Source organism: Kogia breviceps, chromosome 15, assembly GCF_026419965.1.
Source record: "Kogia breviceps isolate mKogBre1 chromosome 15, mKogBre1 haplotype 1, whole genome shotgun sequence".
Taxonomy (NCBI): Eukaryota; Metazoa; Chordata; class Mammalia; order Artiodactyla; family Physeteridae; genus Kogia; species Kogia breviceps.
The window spans coordinates 50858260-50878179 of NC_081324.1; the positions used below are offsets into that span (position 1 = coordinate 50858260).

The window sequence follows — 19920 nt, forward strand, 5'->3', positions numbered from 1 at the left end:
TAAATAAACAAAAAAAACATGTTTCTCCACTATTCAATTAAGACAAAAAAAAAAAGACAATACAGAGGAACAACAACAATATGAACGTTTTCTTAAGCTTGAAGGACCCCAGATTGATTTTGGTTGCTGTCCCAAAGCATAAATAGCTTCCTCAAGACTCCTGACAAGTGCCTCCCAACTCTAATGCCTGCACAGATGGAGAAACCACTCCTTACTATCTTTTCATCATCACTTACTTTTATTGACCAAATCGGCTTCCCTCTAATTCCCCAACAGGAAAGGTATTTCCTTCACTGTTTCAAAAAGGCACACAAACTAATGAGGCACTATATCTGCTAAATATAGTAACATCAAGTTTTATTTAATGAAGTTTTGTCAATAATAGCTTCTGGCTTCTATGTCATTAATGCTAACAACTGAGACTTCACTTTCTCCACTATGATTTTCCTAAAACAACTCAAGACATACGCATACTGATATAAAAACAACTCTTCGAGCCCCAACTACTGAGCCCGCATGCCACAACTACTGAAGCCCACACACCTAGAGCCCACACTCCTTAACAAGAGAAGCCACAGCAATGAGAAGCCCGTGCACCGCAACAAAGAGCAGCCCCCACTTGCTGAAACTAGAGAAAGCCCACGCACAGCAACGCAGACCCAACACAGCCAAAAATAAATAAATAATTTATTAAACCACAAAAAAGTTTCTCCACTATTCAATTAAGACAAAAAAAAAAAAAAAAAACCACAATACAGAGGAATAACAACAACATGAGGAGCATTTTCTTAAGCTTGAAGGACCCCAGATTGAATTTCGTTGCTGTCCCAAAGCATAAATAGCTTCCTCCAGACTCCTGACAAGTGCCTCCCAACTCTAATGCCTGCACAGATGGAGAAACCACTCCTTACTATCTTCTTCTCATCATCACTTACTTTTATTGACCAAATCTGCTTCCCTCTAATTTCCCAACAGGAAAGGTATTTCCTTCACTGTTTCAAGAAGGCATACAAACTAATGAGGCACTATATCTGCTAAATATAGTAACATCAAGTTTTATTTAATGAAGTTTTGTCAATAATAGCTTCTGGCTTCTATGTCATTAATGCTAACAACTGAGACTTCACTTTCTCCACTATGATTTTCCTAAAACAACTCAAGACATATGCATATTAATATAAAGACAACTCTTCAATATTAACATTCCTTCACAAACTTCAGTTCGTCCTCGTTCTATCACCTTAAAACAGTACTATTTTAGGAATTTCTTTTTTAGTTTAGAGGAAATATTGTTTAAAGTTGGTGCGTGAATGGCCTGAAAGGCACAACTTACGTGAAGAGTTTGATAGTAGGCTTCTTTCATTTCTTCACTGCTGAGCTTTACTTCTTTCAATTTAGGGGCTGGAACTTGATCATGGCCAATAAAAGACATAACCAGAATGTGTTTCTTTAGTAGCACAACTGTTGGACAAGGAATTCCAGCTCTCTGCATTCTATACAGAAAGAAATGATGAAGAATGTAAAGATCAGAAGGAGAGGAAATTTCATTTATTCAACAAATATCTAACGAGGTCCTGCAATGAGGGGGCACTATGTTGTAATCTGGGGAATGTTGGAAGGCAAAGGCAGTAAGAATAGCCTCTGCCCTCACGGAGCCTGCGGCCTGGTGAAAACAACAGACAAGTGAGAAGATGATTACAGTGCAATGTGGTACATGCACTGGCAGAGGTGGGGGGTAGAAGGCATCAAGGAAGAAGCAGGCAAATAGGAATTAGCCAGGTTCAAACTGTGGGAAGATGCTGTGGGGAGATGCTGTGGAGATGCACAGAGGAGGAGTCCAGGAGCACAGTCCATGCGGGGAGTGTGTATAAATCAACACAGCTGGATCATGAGTAGGAGGAAGGGCAATGTGGGTTTAGGCTACAGAGACAGGCAGGCTCCACATCGCAAGATGACTTTGAACTCTACACCAAAGACTATAGGAGCCGCTGAAAACTTTTAAGGAAGGCAGTGATGAGATCTTACTCATCCAGAAAAGAGATTGGAGGGCAGCAAGACCTCTTAGGAAATTATTCTAATTAGAAGTCCTATTAAGTAGAAGACTTTTGCAGCTAATAAACATAGATAATTACTTTTGAAAGCAAACATCTTTAGGAAAAGCAAACTAAAATTAAAAGCTTTCACGGTTCAGATGTGGGCAGGTTTGTATGTTAAGAAAGATTATTAATTTCTTGGTTGACAAAACAAATTCCTTGATAAATTCTGTGTAAAGAATTGAGAAACAAGTCTAATAAACTAAAGCAAAATGCAATTTGACTGGTAAAACCCTGCCCTCACCAAATGAACAAACATTAGATGGAATAAACATTTTCTGAAACAAAAAAGGAAATCATTATTTGTAATATGCCTAACTGGAAACTGGAAAAGATAGCGTTTAGATATATAACAAAATACCTTCAGTTGAAAATGACTTAATTTCCCTCAAACTTTACTGAGGAAAGAAAAACAAAATGGATTTTTCATCCTACAAGTATGAATTCAGGTTATATACATGGAAATGTTTTCTGACAGAAACTCTCCTTAAGCACTAGAATTTCAAGGCCTTTCCTACTTTCTATAAATGAATTTAAAAGAAAGTGTGGGTTTTTTGCCTGGCTGGTAGGCCTAATACAAACAGGTGATCACCCAAGATGACTTCTAGCACAATGATTTTCTTTACCTTGTGAGATTGTGCATTTCTTTTTCTGCCCACATGCGGATGATCTTACGTGGATTTAGTTTACTGAAGCGATCTTTAAACCTGAAATCATCTTTAATGTATTTGTCACGATTCTTAAACTCATTAAGGGTTGTTTTAAATACCTTGATGGCACATTCTGTAGGTATAACTTTACTATCTTCCTTTTCATCCTCCATGCTAAGTGGAAGAAACAAACATTAAGTCAGTTCAAGTTGCCAGATAACAAAACAATTTCAAAATAAAGATTTTATGACATAAAAGTGGATCTGCCTTCTCTGAGAATGTCAAGCCTTGGGCTGGTTTTTTTTTTTTTTTAAGCCTTCAAGTTTGAGGTCTTAAGAAAACCCTAGGTTTTAGCTTTTTTAATAAAACACACTTTCAAATAAATTCTCAACAGTTTTCAACAACCCATATTATAATCTTCATTTAATGACTATGGAATTAAACTTGAGGAACAGTGAAGACCTATACACTTTAAAATAAGCTATGGTCTGCCTGGGATGGGTTCAGAGGCAAAACTCAATGGAAGGGAGCAAAAGAGTCTAGATAATGCTTAGGATGCTAATTCAACAGTCCCACAACAGCGAGCCACTGAGAGGGTCTGAATCATGGTGGTGGCAGTGAGAACAAAAGGGGGATGGGGGAAGGAGAGACAAGATTTACCTTTGAACCTCTGAAGGGATGTTAATCTGGAAAAGAAAGGAACTATATCTAGAGCACAGAATCTGACTCAAACTCCCAATCCCCTCCCTTCTGGTACCATTTTTTCCCAGCAGACTCCTCCTCCTCCAGGTAGCCTCAGAAGGCTACAGTACATACTCTAACTGGTTCTAAGTAACGCCCTCTCTTCCTAACTGCCTTCTCTTCCTAACTGCCTTCTCTTCCTAAGAAGTGTGACTTAGCTCCATGGCTTTAGATATCATCTAAATATAGATAACTGCTACATTTCTATCCTTAGTCCTGACTTTCTCCAGAAATTCAGGCCCATTTATTTCATCCCTACTTGACTTCAGTTGGAGGTCGAGAAGGCATCTCAAACTTATCATGCCCAAAACAGAATTCCTGATAACTGTACCCTAAACCTGCCTATCCCCAGTCTCTCACCTCAGTAAATGGCACCACCCAGCTGCTCTAGCCAAGAATCTATCCTCTCACACCCCACATCCAATCCAACAGCAGACTGTCCACTCTCACCTTCTAAACACACCTCACCTTTGAAACCTTCATCAGAGGTTCCCCTGTCCTACAGATAAAAAGCAGTCAACCAGTCACTATGACATCACCCTATTTTATCTATTTGCGTAGCACATATCTGATAGTTCTGTAAAGGGATTGAAGGGAGGGGTGTGGAGGAAGCACATTCTATGAGAGCAGGGACCTTCCTTGTACCATACATTGCTGTAGCCCCAGCACCTAGAAGAGCCTGGAACACAGAAGCTGCACAAATACTCGGTGAATGAATGAACCAATTTTCAGGGAGAGAGACTAGAGATCCTTTACAAGAAAGAAATTCCCAATAATTTAAAGATGTTATAATAGACGTCTTTGGATTTTGAGATGGTAAGTTTCCTGTCACTGAAATAATTTAACCATAGGTAGATGAGGCCCTATCAAAAACACCACTTAGGAGATCCCTAACTTGGAAGGTCTCTAGGATAAAATCTAATTTTTAAGATTCATCTGGTCATTCTCTTACTAAAAAACGTTCTGTGTTTCTCACTACATTACACATCCCTCTGCCTAGCTTTTAAGGTCCTCACCAATTTCTGGTTTGCTTACACAATTTTACATCTTATTACCTCTACATATATACCTTCTAATTTCCTCACTGACAAATCTCATCGCCTAAATTTCAATCCTCCCATTTTCAGCACCCCTCCCCCACCCCACCGTTTTTTTTTTTTTTAAAGAATTAAACTTTACAGATAAAGCTGAAGTTCCCTTTGATTATTTACCACCCCTGGTAGTTTCAGTCCCCATTCCAACTCTTTAGAGACAATCACAATCATCAATAGTAGCCTTCTAGTCTTTTTAAAAAGATACACACACATACGTAAGTATACACAAACATACATTTTTAAAAAACCATCGGGGCTTCCCTGGTGGCACAGCAGTTGAGAGTCCGCCTGCCGATGCAGGGGACATGGGTTCATGCCCCGGTCAGGAAGGATCTCACGTGCTGTGGAGCGGCTGGGCCCATGAGCCATGGCTACTGAGCCTGCGCGTCCGGAGCCTGTGCTCCGCAACGGGAGAGGCCCATGTACCGCAAAAAACCCACCATGTATGTTACATTCTATATAACTAAAAATTTAAATAGATGATATACTGTATATATTCTGCAACTAGCTTTTTGCACTCAGTACTGGGGGGTGGGGAGGGTTGTCTTTTTTTTTTTTAACCTATTTTTAAAATCCAGGTTGAGATCCAACTTCACGATCACCTCTTCCTTGAATGTGACCGGCAATGGTCTTCTGTTCTCTATTCCTATCCCGAGGTCTCACTTGTCTAACTGCATACTCTATTACGTATTATCTTTAATGGACCATAACGGTTCTTACTGTAACATTCTCCTCTTGGCTATACCATAAGCTCTTTGACAGTAGAAAACATGTTATACACTTATTCCCTGAAAAATCTAGAACATGTTACTATTCAAATAACTGTTGATTACTTGGCCAACCTGAGAGTGACAGAACCCAGAAGAGCTTTGTGGCAGGCAGAACCTAAAATGGCCCCCAAGATCCCAGCCCCTGGTGTACAACCCTGTATAAGCCCCTCCCTTTGAGTGTGGGAGGGATAGCCACTCCCTTGAAGAGCTTACATTATATGGCAAAGGTGATGGTATAGTGCCCAGGATTACATTCCATTGTCTAAGACTCAGTCTCAGGAGACTGAAGGGAGAGAGTCTCCCGCTGGTTTTGAAGAAGTAACCTGCTGTATGAAAGGGCTACATGACCAGGACCTGCAGGGGCCTCTAGGAGCTGAGAGCAGCCCCTGGCTGACAGCCATCCAAAAAGTGGAGACCTCTGTCCTACTGCTGCAGGGAACTGAACTGTGCCAAGGGAAGAGGAACCCATGTCCAGAAAGGAATGCAGCCCAGCCGACATGCAGATTGCAGCCCTGGGAGAGCCTGAGCAGAGAACCCAGCTAAGCCGTGCCTGCCCGAACTTCTGATCAACAGGAACCATGAGATAATAAATAGGTGTTGTTTTAAGTTGCTTAATCTGTGGTAATTTGTTATGTAGCAGAGAAAACTAACATACACTTTAAAAAATATTTACTCTCAGTTGCTGAAAACCAAATGCTCTCTAGCTTTGCTAATTTACAAATGCCAAAGTACAGATTACACTACCAATTCCACCAGAAGGAAAGGGAGCTCATTCATTATATCAAAGTATCATTAAGTAAAACAGAAAATGGAAAAGGCTAAACAAGGCAATTGACAAGAAAAAGAAACTTAAGAGGCCAATACACTCAAAAAAAAAAAAACTTAACCATAATTAATTAAATAAATGCACATCAAAATATTAAAAAGGTACTTTTTATCTTTCACACTGACAAAAAAAGTATTGTTTGATAAGACTAGGCACTGATGAGGATGAGGGAAACAGGCTCATACTGCTGGTGGTAGCATAAACTGGTTAACTTTCTCATAGGGCAATTTGGCAATACCTACTGACATTCAGAATGTACGCAGCCTGAGGATTTGACCAGCTCGTAGAGAAAATTGCATCTGCCCTACCGTTAAAATGTAAACACAAATTCGAGATTTCTGGTCTTTGGTGTGACATACAAGAAAAAAATTTTTCTTTAAGTTTTAATAAATAAAAGAAATCAAGAAACATTGCTTGCTACAACAGCCAGCCCAGAGGCCCAAACAGTGAGCAAAATTTGGTACTCTCCATTCAATAAGACCTTCTACTGTTTAACAGAAAGGGGAAAAAATGCATGTAGTCTTTGCCCCAGAAATTTCAAATGTTAGGAATTTAGCTTAAGGATTTATTTGCAAAAGCACACCAAAGTATATGTACAAAGATACTCCTATATATTCACAAAGTGGAATGTTCTACTATAAAACTGGTATGATATAAACCAGTAATATAGAAGGATATAAGATATATTAACTGAAAAATGAAGATGCTGAATACAGAATATAATCTCTTTTGTACAAACAAAATACGAAATACATGCATAAAAATTTCTGGACGCTAGACTAAAAACTATTAATAGTGGTTGCCCTTAGAGGAAAGACCTGTGGGGTGACAGCTGGTAAGATGAAGGCTACCTTCATTTTAATCCTTTATGTACAGTTTAATTTCTACCATGAGCAATCTTTCATTTTAAAATAATTTGTGCAATTAAGTTATGTTTGCCTGGTCTCAGGGAACGCTCAATTGAAATTTGGAAAGAGGGCAACAGAGCTTAAAGCCAGAAAAAAATAAATGTTTATTAAAATTAATATATGCCAGATATTATAAAACATGATTTCATTTACCCCCAACAAAATCCTATGAGGTAAGGGTCAGGTTTTGTTTGTTTGTTTGTTTGTTTGTTTGCGGTACACGGGCCTCTCATGTTGTGGCCTCTCCCGTTGTGGAGCACAGGCTCAGCGGCCATGGCTCATGGGCCCAGCCCCAGGGGCACGAACCCGTGTCCCCTGCATTGGCAGGCGGACTCTCAACCACTGCACCACCAGGGAAGCCCAAGGGTCAGTTTTTAAATGACATTTAGTAAATTGCTCCAGATCACGTTGCTTGAAAAATGTTGAGCCTTTTATCCTAAAATTCATTTTATCCCTTTCATTTCGGAACTTAGTATAATTCAATACATGATTATATGTATGTGTCTCATTTAGAAAGGGAGTCTAGTTAAATAATTAATAAAACCAAAGACAAGAACTTGACCAATAATTGTTTGAATCCCCTTAAGTATACAATAAATACCTTCTAAACCTAAAAAAAACTAGAATAATCTGTAATCTATTTTAACATTTTTGTTTATAAATAATGTTCAGGTAAAGGAATAGCTGAGCTAGTAAGCCTTGCTGAGCTAGTAAGACTTCAAAGTTAAGTAACCAGATGACTTCATATTCCTGGCTTAAGCACGTTCTCTCAACAGCATCCACGTTTAAAATTTTTTCTCTTCCTCATACCATCCTTTACTCAACTAAGCTCTCACAACAAAAGAAAAGTGGGTAAGCTCTAAAATGGCATAAGATCTTTAAAGACATTACTTTAAATAATGAAATCATTATTAAAAGGGTAGGAATTGGTAACTGATCTAAGTATGGCCCTCCCAATCTGGTACCAAAGGGTCCCACAGTGGAAAGACATGGGTTTTGAGTGAAACTCAGGTTCAGATTTTGCTATGCCACTTACAGCTGCCTGTATGTTATGGTATAATTACAATAATGTGAAAAATAATATATTCATAGAAAAAAGACTGGAGGAGTCTACACAAAATTATTAATGGTTATCTCTGGATGGCAGAATTGGGATGACTATGGTTTTTTTTTTTTTTTGGCTGCACCGCACAGCTTGCAGGATCTCAGTTCCCCGACCAGGGATTGAACCTGGGCCACAGCAGTGAAAGAGCTGAATCCTAACCACTAGACCACCAGGGAACTCCCCTGGTGTTTTTCTTTAAACATCCCTATATTGCTGAGACTTCCTACAATAACACTTTAAAAATTACTGTTTGCCATGTAGAATGAACTTTGATTTTGTATAAATCCATTAATATCAGGGAGAAGGGGCTAAGCTTTTCTTGATATGATGGTATTGTATTTTGCTCATTTACCTCCCTCCGTATGCATGAAAGACAACAGATTCCTTTCCTGTACTAATACAGCCAGTGATGGTCTCCAACATTCCACAGTTGACCATTTTATACATAAGTAAACGTGTTTTAGGATCAACTGCTTTTTCCTGAAAAAGATAAAGCACTGTAAGTGAAAATAACTGGTAATCACAAAACATTTTCTGAGCCATTTCTAATATCTAACATTCAAAATATACATTTTTTAACCTTTATTATTAATTTACCTAGGTGTATTTAATTTACCTAAATTTAATTTACCTAAAAGAGTGCTGTCAAGATACAATTCATTTCTGTAACTCGTGAATACCTAAAAGAACCATTAAAAATCAGACTCTAGTTTAGTCAAAATTTTATCTCCAAAGTTTAAACAGCTCTCCTAATGTACTTACTATTAGTTTGCTTTTCTAAAGGTTTAAAAATTATTCTCAAGATATTATATACTATCTTTGTTAAGGTAAAACATTATAGACTATTAAGTTATTATAAATATGTCATGACAGGAAACAACTTTTCATATGTAATGTAAACTATACAGTTCGAATTAATTATGACCACTGAAATGTTAGTTTTGAATAAGTGATTAATAACCACTACATGAAATCTGAAAAGTCAAATGGCAAAGCTACTTGGGTTTTATTTACATCTTTGATTTGAAAAGTCAATCTCATGAAAAAAATATCAAACATGAAGTTTTATCTTGTTTTTTTTCCGAACATGAAGTTTTCTAATATGAATCTTTCCACCAAAAAAACCAGAAACAAAAACGTTAAGAATACTTACTGCAGTAGAATGCTCCTTTTTCTCATGGAGGCGGGCACTTCGACGTTCTTCTGAGTAGGCATGTTGTTTTAAAGCATTGAAAACATGGTTTGATAGTTTTAAATCCATTCCAATTCCATCTCCTACCTGAAACCCAGGTGCAAACTGCCAAAAAGAAGAAGAAAAATTAGCATCTGAGTACTTTAAAATGGGGACAGTGAAAACAAAAAACAATGAGAAAATCAGTTCTACATGGACTGGGTTTTCTACTCAATAGATGATAATGCTATGAAAGCAGAACCCACAGGTATTACAGAGGAAAAAAAGCAAAATAACACACTGGTAAGCCCAATAGAAAGGGAAACAAGGCTTTTTAAGAAACTGTATCCCAAAGGAAGGGAGGCTTTATTATATGCATAGAAAACATCCGAACACATCTAAAAACTAAGGTATTTTAGCATATGCTTTGAACATATGCTAAAATACCTTATGCTTTTACATCAAACAAAGGATACATTATATTTTGAAATCATACCAAATCTTACCAGAAAAAAAAAATTTTCATGGTCAATTATTTTTGAAGAGTGGGTTAAAATCACAAGCTATGCCCACACCATGACAATTATGTCCAATACGGAAGCCACTAGCTACATGTGGATATTTAAATTTAAATTGATTAAAATGAAATTTAAAATTCAGTTCCTCAGTTGTACCACCCAAATTTCAAGTGCCCAATTGTCGAATATGGCTGCCATATCAGACAGCACTGACACAGAACATTTCTATCACAGAAGGTTCTACTGGACAGGGTTGTTCTAGAGTCAGATCTGGATTATTTCTAGAATATGTTTACTTAACAAGTATTTGTATTCTAAAGTCTAAATGTTTTATATTAACCACAATAGTTATGAAGGAGGAAAAAATGCCATTTTTCTTTTTCTCCTATTTTTAAAAAATTACATTGTGTTTCTGATTTTGCAGGGGTAGTTCAGGCACAAGATAAAAAATTCAAAAATTATAACAGGATATACAGTAGAAAGTATTTTTATCTCCCATTCTTATAAAATACCCGAGAAAAAGACAACAATGGTGATCACTGTTATCTTTTTCTTGGGTATTTTATGGAAAATAAGATGCTGAAAAATAAATGTTACTTTCAGAAGAACCACTTCTTAATTTTAGAATCAATGTAAATCAAACTAGTTTTCTTAATATTGATGTAGGATTTTATTCTGAGGTACATTATATTCTCATTAGTGGCTCAGTTTCCATGGTGTTGCTATACTGTCATCTAAAACATCTTTAGAAAGGACGAAGGATATTTTTAGAAATTTAAAGATATTGTATTTAGAATGCTATGTTTTTAACTTATTCTAATAAAACTTTTGATTCACAGTAATACTTCTGTAACTTACATTTTCCATTCTGGCTGTATTCTTTCTCCCACATACTACTTCATCATGTTTGGTGGTGATGTCTTTTCCTTTTCCAATAAAACCCTTTTTGGGAGTAGGAACTGGTTTTGCTAAAGGCGATTAAGACAAGCCAAGTATGTAAAAATAGCAAAGACTAAAATGCTGCATTCACTATTATCTGAAGAAGATATTTGAATCTAACAATAAATTACCAAATGAGATTCAAAGACAAATACAAAATACTTAGTCTTCCTACATCCCCGTTCTATGCCCCCAGAAAATAAAAGCACTGATACCTGGTCTGTAGGGATCATCACGAGTATCCTGCCAGTCAACCTCATCTTCAGAGCTATCACTGTCTTCGTAAGGATGTACTTTTCGATAATTTTCAAAGGAAATGGAAACTTAAAAGGCAAAAATAGTTGAAGATTTATTTAGAGGCACATTACAAGCATTTTCTACCACCCAATGGAGTTGACACAATAAGGTCATAGTACCTTTGCTATCTCCATTGAATTTTTTTTCTTCACGCCTAAGCTGTGCATCATATTCTCTGTCAAATTCCATCTGTAGCATCTGAGCCAGCATTAGGTCGCTGGAAGTGTCAATGTTTTCTCCAGTAATAAATGGTCCTTCAGCAACACTATTCAAAATAAAGCAGTATAGACTAATATAATGTGCTCGTGTAAAGAGACACTACCAGTTATGGGTGAGATGTGCCTTTTCAGTGTTAACTGCATTGAAGAAACAATGGAAAAAAACTTTACCAAACCCTTCACCCTCTCCTGCCCAGCTGCCCTCTGACCAATAGCAGGCACCTGTGAAAGCACCAACTAGGATTAGGAGAGCTTCAATAGAAAGCTAAAGGGCCTATAATAAAACCCAAGCAGACCCCAAATTCATTCCTTCTGTGTTCTAATCAAAGGAGAGATAACATATATATGAAAAGATAAACAACCAACATTTGATCAAAACTGTACCCTACTTCATAATTTTTTAATCTATTTGATAATAGAGTTCAACTGTTGCAATGACTAAAACCCAGAGAAACAGAGTGGTTTGCCCAAGATAATACTGAAAACTAGTCACAAAATTAGGACCAAAACCCATGTATCGGTGAACTCCCAATACAGTGCTCTTTCTACTGCACTGCTTTTCTAAATGTATTTCTGAATCATTTGTCATGACAATCACTAACCAAATCCTAAGACTGTTATAACAAGCTGCTAGATAAAATAGAGTCTCTATGAATTTCACTTACGCAACTTCGGGAAAAGCGGCAGCTTCTTCTTCCAGCTGCAATTCTTTAGCCAACTGTTCACTCATTACATCAGACAAAGAACAAGATATTGTATTTTGAGGGGTACCCCATGGACACTATAAAAAAAAAAAAGGCCAATTCAATTCATAATAATGAATTTAAAGTACTTTCCAAACTCGGAAATAAGGCTATCTTTTGAGAATTAGACTATCTAAATCAACTCAAAAGGAATGCTTACCTTTTTTGCAGAAATCATCTTAAAAGTAAAAATATATCCCAGCTCAAATCTAATCAAAGATAAACCTAAACTACAACAGCCAAAAGCACTCTCTAGCCTGCTTGGTGGGTATGTCCTTATAGTTGAGGGGAAGCACAGGCTACTACTCTAGCATCACTGAATAGCCAATGAGTTCATGCGATGCCCCTTGTTCTGATTCCATGCTCACCAAGCAACCTTCTGCTTATAGTTTGGCTTCTGGGTAGATTCTCTTACAGGAACAGACTATACCAACTACTACAATTCAAAGCCCACTCAGAAGTTACACTTCCTTCTAATTTAAGCAGTAAGTCTTCTACATGTAAAAAGTGTGTGGCAGCCCCTTTCAAGACACCTTGGAATATGCCAAAATAAAAACAGCAATAACAAACAATGAATCCTGTATTTCTGAACTTTGGACGCTGAGAAAAAGATTCTTGAAACAATACTACTAGAGCAAAGTAATACTCTGTGAGACTCTTCTAGAGCGGCCAGCCACTCAGTGCTCCTCAATGGCATCACCATCTCAGCCCTCTTGAAATACGTACAAACCGTAGGTTTACTTCACAATTCCTAATTTTTGAGGGGGGCAGGCTTTACTTAGCAGCAGCAAATGATTCCATTTGATAGTCTAGTGATTAAGACCGTTAATACTGAATAAGATGTCTAAGTATCTCTTGAACCTGCCCAGCTCTCTATCCCCTTTCCAAGGTATCATCCTCCCATCTCTGGGCTACTATAAGAGCCTCCTAAGTCATCTTTCTGCTTGCTTCCATTCTCCACACCACAGCGTAATGGTTTTTCTAAAACACAGATCTGATTGGTTCAGTTCCTTACTTAAAGCACTTTATTGTTTTAATGTTTCCCACTGCCTTTAGGATAAAATCCAAACTCATTCCTTAACTATTACTGAGAGTCTAATTTAGAATATAGCATATGATGGTGTTTTGGCCACAAAATTGTTTAATCAAGTTTAGCCAGTACAGGCCCTCTTGTTGGTCTAAGGGCCTGCTGGGGTGACTCCCAGGGATAACTGGGCAACTTACCCTTGCTCAAGTTCCATAACGCTGAGGTTTAGGGATTTATTTGGTTCAAACTGTTAGGGTGAAGCACATAAGGGTGATAAATGATCATTATATTTATGCCTAAGTGAATCAGAATCAAGTTTTATCTAGTCTCACCCTGAGACAGGTGAGATGCCCCCAGCCCTCACCTATACTAGCCTATTGCAGAACTGTTCTGGCCTTGTATAAGGCCAGGCCTGGAAACAACAGGGAGGATTCCTCAAGGTGTGGTATGACTTTCACTGACTCAGATCTTGTCAGCAACTGAGCACTCGCCTGGTGAGGATTTTGAGGTCTGTAATCTTGAAGCTCTCTGTAATCTGGAGAATATAGCTAAACTTTTGGCCACATGACTCTGCTGACTTGCTTCTGCATCTTCTAGGTAGAAGATAAAATGCTACCTCTTAGCCTAGAAATGCTTGGTCTGATCAAAATCCAGGTTCCAAAAGGCAAATAACTATTCTCTAGCTCAGAACTGTCAATCACATTTTGCAATGACTAACAGTAGTGTAACAGGCACCACGGGGATATTCTCTATATTGGCTAAATTCACCTAACTTACATAGATTAAGTGACACACTGGAGTACTTGCAATATCATCCCCATTTTATAGATTCAGAAACTGAGACACAGAAAAGTTTTTTAACCCAAGATAACACTGTTGATGGAAGTGCTGAGATTTGAACCAAGGCAGTAGGGCTTAAGAGGCTGCACTCTCAGTGTTTTGCTATACTGCTTCCCTAAGCACCTTGTCCTGGGATGGGAGAAGCAAACTGCTGTACTGCCTGCAGTCTAAAATCCAAATTTCTCAGTAAGGAATGCCCTTCACAGCTTGACCTAATTTATCCTTCCAGTCTTGACTCTCACCTATCCCATACTCTGGCAACACTAATTAAATGCTAAATGTGGTATACTTTCACCCTTCCACGCCTTTCACCCCTCACACATCCCCTTCTCTCTCAAAGGTTTTTCTTCCTTCTCTATTTCACCCAATTAAGTGTCAGCTCTTCCATAGGGTTATCTCAGTTTTATCAGACAAAATTAGATCCTTTCCTTTATCTTCCCATATCAGTGTTAGATAGCTAAATGCATCAGCCACAACACGGCAAGAGCCCCTTGAAGGGCAAGGTCTTCTCATTCTCAGAGTCCAGTGTAGAGCTTCAGACATAAAGAGGCATTCAAGTATTTACTGAACAAGATGTGCAGAAAGGAAACCTGGAGATACCTCATGGAACTGCCAGGCTGTGCCTAGGCAGTAGAGGTCTGGTGCCTTTCTACACCCTCCTATTTTAAAGTCCTTCTCTCCACCTTGCAGTCAGCTGCTTGGCCCACCCATTTCTTCTGTTTTGTTTTTCGCCGTGCCACATGGCATACGGTATCTTAGTTCCCCGACCTGGGATGGAACCCGTGCCCCCTGCAGTGGAAGCTCAAAGTCTTAACCACTGGACCACCGGGGAAGTCCCTGCCCACTCACTTCTGATGCTTCTAGTCTCTTGCCAGCAGTCAATCAATTCTAAGGTGTTAAAACATCAGTGGAAAATCTCTCCGAGAGGCAAAAATCAGAGGCAGTAACTGTTATTTTGTGGCAGAGATTTGCCTACCCCCAAGATAGATTGAATCAGAAAGGGAAACACACAGAAACCAAGAGGGCACCAAGACACCCTAACTGCCCACTCCTACTCACCTTGCTCCTCGGAGCCTCAGACTCTAGAGCTGTACTTCCCTGCACCTCTGCTGACCGGCTCAGCTGGGCAACCTCACACTGAGACAATTTCCTTGGGTGGGATAAATAAGTAAAGACTTCCGAAAGTGTGCCAACTTCTATACTTTGAAATCAAATCCAAACTCTTCAAACCAGTAGCCAAAATCCCTCCATAAAATGTTCTGGGCTGGAGGGAGAGCTGCCAGGCAGGGACAGTCCTCCACAGGCACAAGCGGTTCACCACCCTGAGGGGGGCTTAGAAAAGGCACTGGGGGCTCCTCCCACAAATGGGCACCAGGGGGTGTACGGAGGGGAATCCTGTGTCGTCATCTTGCAACTCTTCAGTAAGTCAAACACTCCTTGTGAACAGAGAAACTCTGCCAAATGTTTAAATAATAATAAATCTAAGGAGATAAGAGTAAAAGGCCCTTCATCATCTTGCTCTATCCTAGCGATCCAACATCCTTTCCCACTACTCCCTTCACCAACATAAACTTCCCACTGCATCAAGATCTGGTGGGAAACTCCACACAATCCTTTCCAGTTAGTTATTCTGCTTTAAAGTACACCTATCAAGCCCGTCACTAGCTCCCTGATTCCGGTTCGCTGAAGACCCCTCACCCACCCTGTTTTCCTCTCCTCTGGGAAACTGCCGCCACTAAACTCAGCAACTTGGGGTCATAACTACTACCATTCTCCCACATCTGGCTGGCTGCAGATTAGTGGGAAATCATTCCCTCTTCCTTCTACTCCTAAAGATGCATCCCCAGCTGCCCATCCCACTTTTTTTTTTAAGGTTTTACTGCACACAACTATGGGGAAAGAATCAAGTAAACTGGAAAAAAAAAAAAAAAAAAAGCAAACATGAAGGAGGCACATAATAAAACAAATTCGGTCCTCAACTTGAAGCAAGTCAACAGAACCATAATAACCCCACAGGAAGGTCCCTTTTCTGCTCATGCATGCAGGTAGAAGACATAATCTAGGCAAAATACTGAAGTGGTTTATTTTACTTCTCAAAACAAGGATCTCTGCAAAATGTGATCTGGGTCTGTACAACAACACTAATCTTTTTTTTTTTTAACTTTCAATTTTAGAGTATTTTTAGATTTACAGAAAAATTACAAAGATTGTACAAAGAGTCCCCAGATATCCCATACCCAACTTCCCCATATTAATACTGTACATTTGTCACAATTAATGAACCAAATCATTATTATTAACTAAAGTGCATACTTCATTCAGATTTCCTTAGTTTTCCCCTAACGTCCCTCTTCTATTCCAGGATACCATCCAGGATACCATATAACATATAGCTATCATGTCTCCTTAGGCTCCTCTTGGCTGTGAGTTTCTCAGACTCTGTTTTTGGCGACCTTGACAGTTTTGAGGAGTACCACTAATCCATTTGTTACAGCTCTTTCCAACAGAGCTACACACTTCCTCACTTTTGCCTTCAGTTTGTCAATTCTCCCTTCTTGGAATATTCCCTAAAATTCTTTGTTCATAACAGCAGCTTGGGATTTTGTAACTGGGGACCCCAAGTCCCTTTCAGGGTGTCTAAGAGGTCAAAATTATTCTCATAATAGTTCTAAGATAGTTTTTGTCTTTTCCATTCTCATTCTCTCAAAAGTGTGGAGTGAAGTTTTCCAGAGTCTGTATCAGATATGATGGCAGCACTCTGGTGGCTACTAGAATGTGTGCATGTGTATTATGTTTTCTAAAATTTTCGAAGGTAGTTAAGTAGGCTGAGGATATAAATGTGCATTTTAAACTATTATATATAGGCTGGATAAACAACAAGGTCCTACTGTATAGCACAGGGAATTATATTCAATATCCTGTGATAAACCATAAAGGAAAAGAATATAAAAAAGAATGTATGTTGGGCTTCCCTGGTGGTGCAGTGGTTAAGAATCCGCCTGCCAATGCAGGGACACGGGTTCGAGCCCTGGTCCAGGAAGATCCCACATGCCGCGGAGGAACTAAGCCCGTGCACCACAACTACTGAGCCTGCACTCTAGAGCCCGTGCACCACAACTACTGAAGCCCGCACACCTAGAGCCCGTGCTCTGCAACAAGAGAAGCCCACGCACCGCAACAGAGTAGCCCCCGCTCGCTGCAACTAGAGAAAGCCCGCGCCCAGCAACGAAGACCCAACGCAGCCAAAAATAATAAAATAAATAAATTTTTTTAAAAAAGAATGTATGTATATGTATAACTAAGTCACTTTGCTGTACAGCAGAAATTAAACACAATTGTAAATCAATTATACTTCAATACTCATTTTTTAAAATGTGCATTTTTAGAGATTAACTCAGTTTGTTCTTAGTGCGTCTACCATGCTCTTATTACCCATCTTCAATTATGCCTGCTATAATCTACATATTTGTAAGGATAGACTTTCATCATATACTTCAACTAACACATATCACAACAGATTGAAGAAAAAAGGTGCTATGAGAATCCAGCTGTTTTCTATTAAGTCAGACATTAAAGAGATTTGCAAAAATACAAAACAATACTACTCTTCACTAATTTTTTGTTTTGGAAAATAGTTTTTTTAATATAAAAATGTTATTTATATTAACATAATCACTTAATAAACATTTTTCAAAATCTCAGTTTTAATTTCTGATATGACAAATATCAATAAATATAACCAATATAAACAAAAATTCTTGGAGTCCTCAATGTTTTTTAAGAGTGTAAAGAAGTCCTGATGGAAAAATTTAGAGAACTGCCAGCCTTTAATATTCTTTCCATTTTCCAAGACTTTCCTCAAACCTCTACCTCCTCCACAAAGGCTTCTATAATCACTTCAGTCTTTCAAAGAGGTTAGAGAAGGAAATGATTAAGTAATATTTGTAGCATCTTTCTATTTGTTTTGCCTATGAAAATGCTGTCTTTTCAACAGAACACCAATAAACCCCAAGATGATTTTTTGCTGAACAATGAAAATGAAATTTTATAGTTCTGATGATGTACACTTAAATGGAAATATGACTGATACCAAATATTTTATTACTGAATTGGTTTTGTAAGTTTGTTCTGAGGTTAGGTATTCTAAGCAACGTTTGTTTCATCTGGCATTTTTACAAGCTTTATAGATGCTTACCTGGAGGAATTTAACATTTAAAGTATATATTTACTAGTATCTCTACTGATTTCATCCTTTTATGTCTACTGATCTTGGCCTTGTAAACAAAGCCTTGATAGAAAAAAAATACACAAAGTAATACATAGATGTAACCACATTTGCCAACGGAATATTTTAGATTCTCTCTACGGTTGTATGAGAACTTTTATAAAAATTTCCTTTACCTAAAAGCTACTTATTTCCCCCACTTTCTGTTAAAACCTAGTCTGAAGATCTAATAAGAGTCATGAGTGACCCTTTATATGGAACAAATGTTCTGTGTTAGCATGTATAAAGAAGTGCATGAAATGGGTAAAGGTGGTCAAAAGGTAGAAACTTCCAGCTGCAAAATAAATAAGGCATGAGATGTCATACACAGCATGGTGAGTATAGTTAATAATCCTGTACTATATATTTGAAAGTTGCTAAGACAGTAAACCTTAAAAGTTCTCATCACAAGCAAAAAAATTGTAATCCTGTATGTTAGCTAGACTTATTGTGGTGAGCATTTTGCGGTATTATACACATATTGAATCATTATGCTGTACACCTTAAATATGTTGTTATATGTCCATTAAATCAAAAAAGAACCATTAGTTAGTTCAAAAACCTTTACAACCTTAATTTGAGGAACACAAAATCCCAATTGACCCACTTCTGCTTTCAAGTAAACCCTCCATAAAGTGGCAAAAGAATCTTTTCATCCTTCTAATGAAAGTATCATGAAAAGAAGCAGCCTGAAATCAGAAACCAAATGTGAAATAAACATTTCAGTTGGCCATTACAGGGAAAAGCTTAAACGTTAAAACCCATGCAAATGAGAATTTACCATCTTAACAGTAAGTAAACACTTGAGAATTAGCCTGGAGCCGAGGGAGGGTGCGCCTGGATTTATCTTTTACTACTTCAAAAACAAGAAACTGCCCAAGTAGGATAACCACGCTTACCAAGTTAAGGAAACAGCTTCCTAAACCACCTTTCTGTCGGGCTTTCTGTGTATAACTGTTCACGTGGCCGGTGAAAAACAAGTTCGTGCTTGTTTTCCGTCAAACGTCAGCACCTTTAAGCGAGTCCTGCCCAAATGTATGTTACGGAGGTTCAGAAATCAAGGTGTAGAACTAGACGGAGACTCCAAACCGCCCAGGGTGGACTCTAGTAGCCTGTGCCACTTCCCTGCCTCTCCCATCCCGAGCCCCGCAGCCTCGCCGCCCGTCCCCCGTTCCAAGGTGGTCAGGGTCCCGCCCAGAACTTCCCGAATCGCCTGCGGAGCAGCTTCGGCGCCTGCCATCCTCTCCGGGCCCTCCCAGAGGACAAGCCCAGGAGACTATGGCAGGTACGTCAGTCCCGACCGCCACTCACCTTGCTGGGTCCCCAGGCCGCTGCCGGCCCGGGCTCAGGGGATGCCACTCCTACCAGATCCATGTAGGGGAAGAAGTTAGCGACGAGAATAGAGCAGAGAGGTAGCAGGACCGGGAAGCAGCCTCCGCCGAGGAGACAGGCAGCGGGGTAGGGGCGACGGGGTGCTGGTGCTGGAGCTGAGATGACAGATGGCGGCTGTAGCAGCGGCGGCGGCGGCAGCCGCGTCCGGAACTAGACCTCTTCTCTTCCGTCCTTTACGCTGGAATGCTAGCTTCCGATTGGCCGCCGCCCCGGGCTCCGCGTTGGGTCAACGTTCCCCGCCCCCGGCGGACCGCACTTCCGGCCGCTGCCCGGCGCCCGGGAGTGGTGGTGGCGACCGACCTTGCCCGCGAGAGCAGCGGATGG

General features: G+C 39.2%; 1 protein-coding gene across 10 annotated transcripts in view; it reads right to left on the reverse strand.

Moving 5' to 3' along the window:
• Nucleotides 1-19920, reverse strand: part of RIOK3 (RIO kinase 3) — a 35609-nt gene extending 15689 nt beyond the window's left edge. For 9 of the 10 annotated variants that reach the window (XR_010836967.1, XR_010836966.1, XR_010836968.1 and 6 more), the window contains exons 1-9: nt 19516-19920; nt 11996-12111; nt 11232-11377; nt 11031-11138; nt 10735-10844; nt 9341-9484; nt 8540-8667; nt 2720-2917; nt 1334-1493 (exon numbers count right to left, since the gene is read on the reverse strand). Coding sequence is in view for 7 of the 10 variants with exons in the window: in XM_067015455.1 (XP_066871556.1) it covers nt 1334-1493; nt 2720-2917; nt 8540-8667; nt 9341-9484; nt 10735-10844; nt 11031-11138; nt 11232-11377; nt 11996-12111; nt 19516-19578 (1173 nt within the window). In the remaining 3 variants the exon portion in view is untranslated. Of the gene's footprint in view, nt 1-1333; nt 1494-2719; nt 2918-8539; nt 8668-9340; nt 9485-10734; nt 10845-11030; nt 11139-11231; nt 11378-11995; nt 12112-19103; nt 19230-19515 lie in introns of all 10 variants that reach the window. The other variant, XM_067015452.1, reaches the window with a different exon arrangement.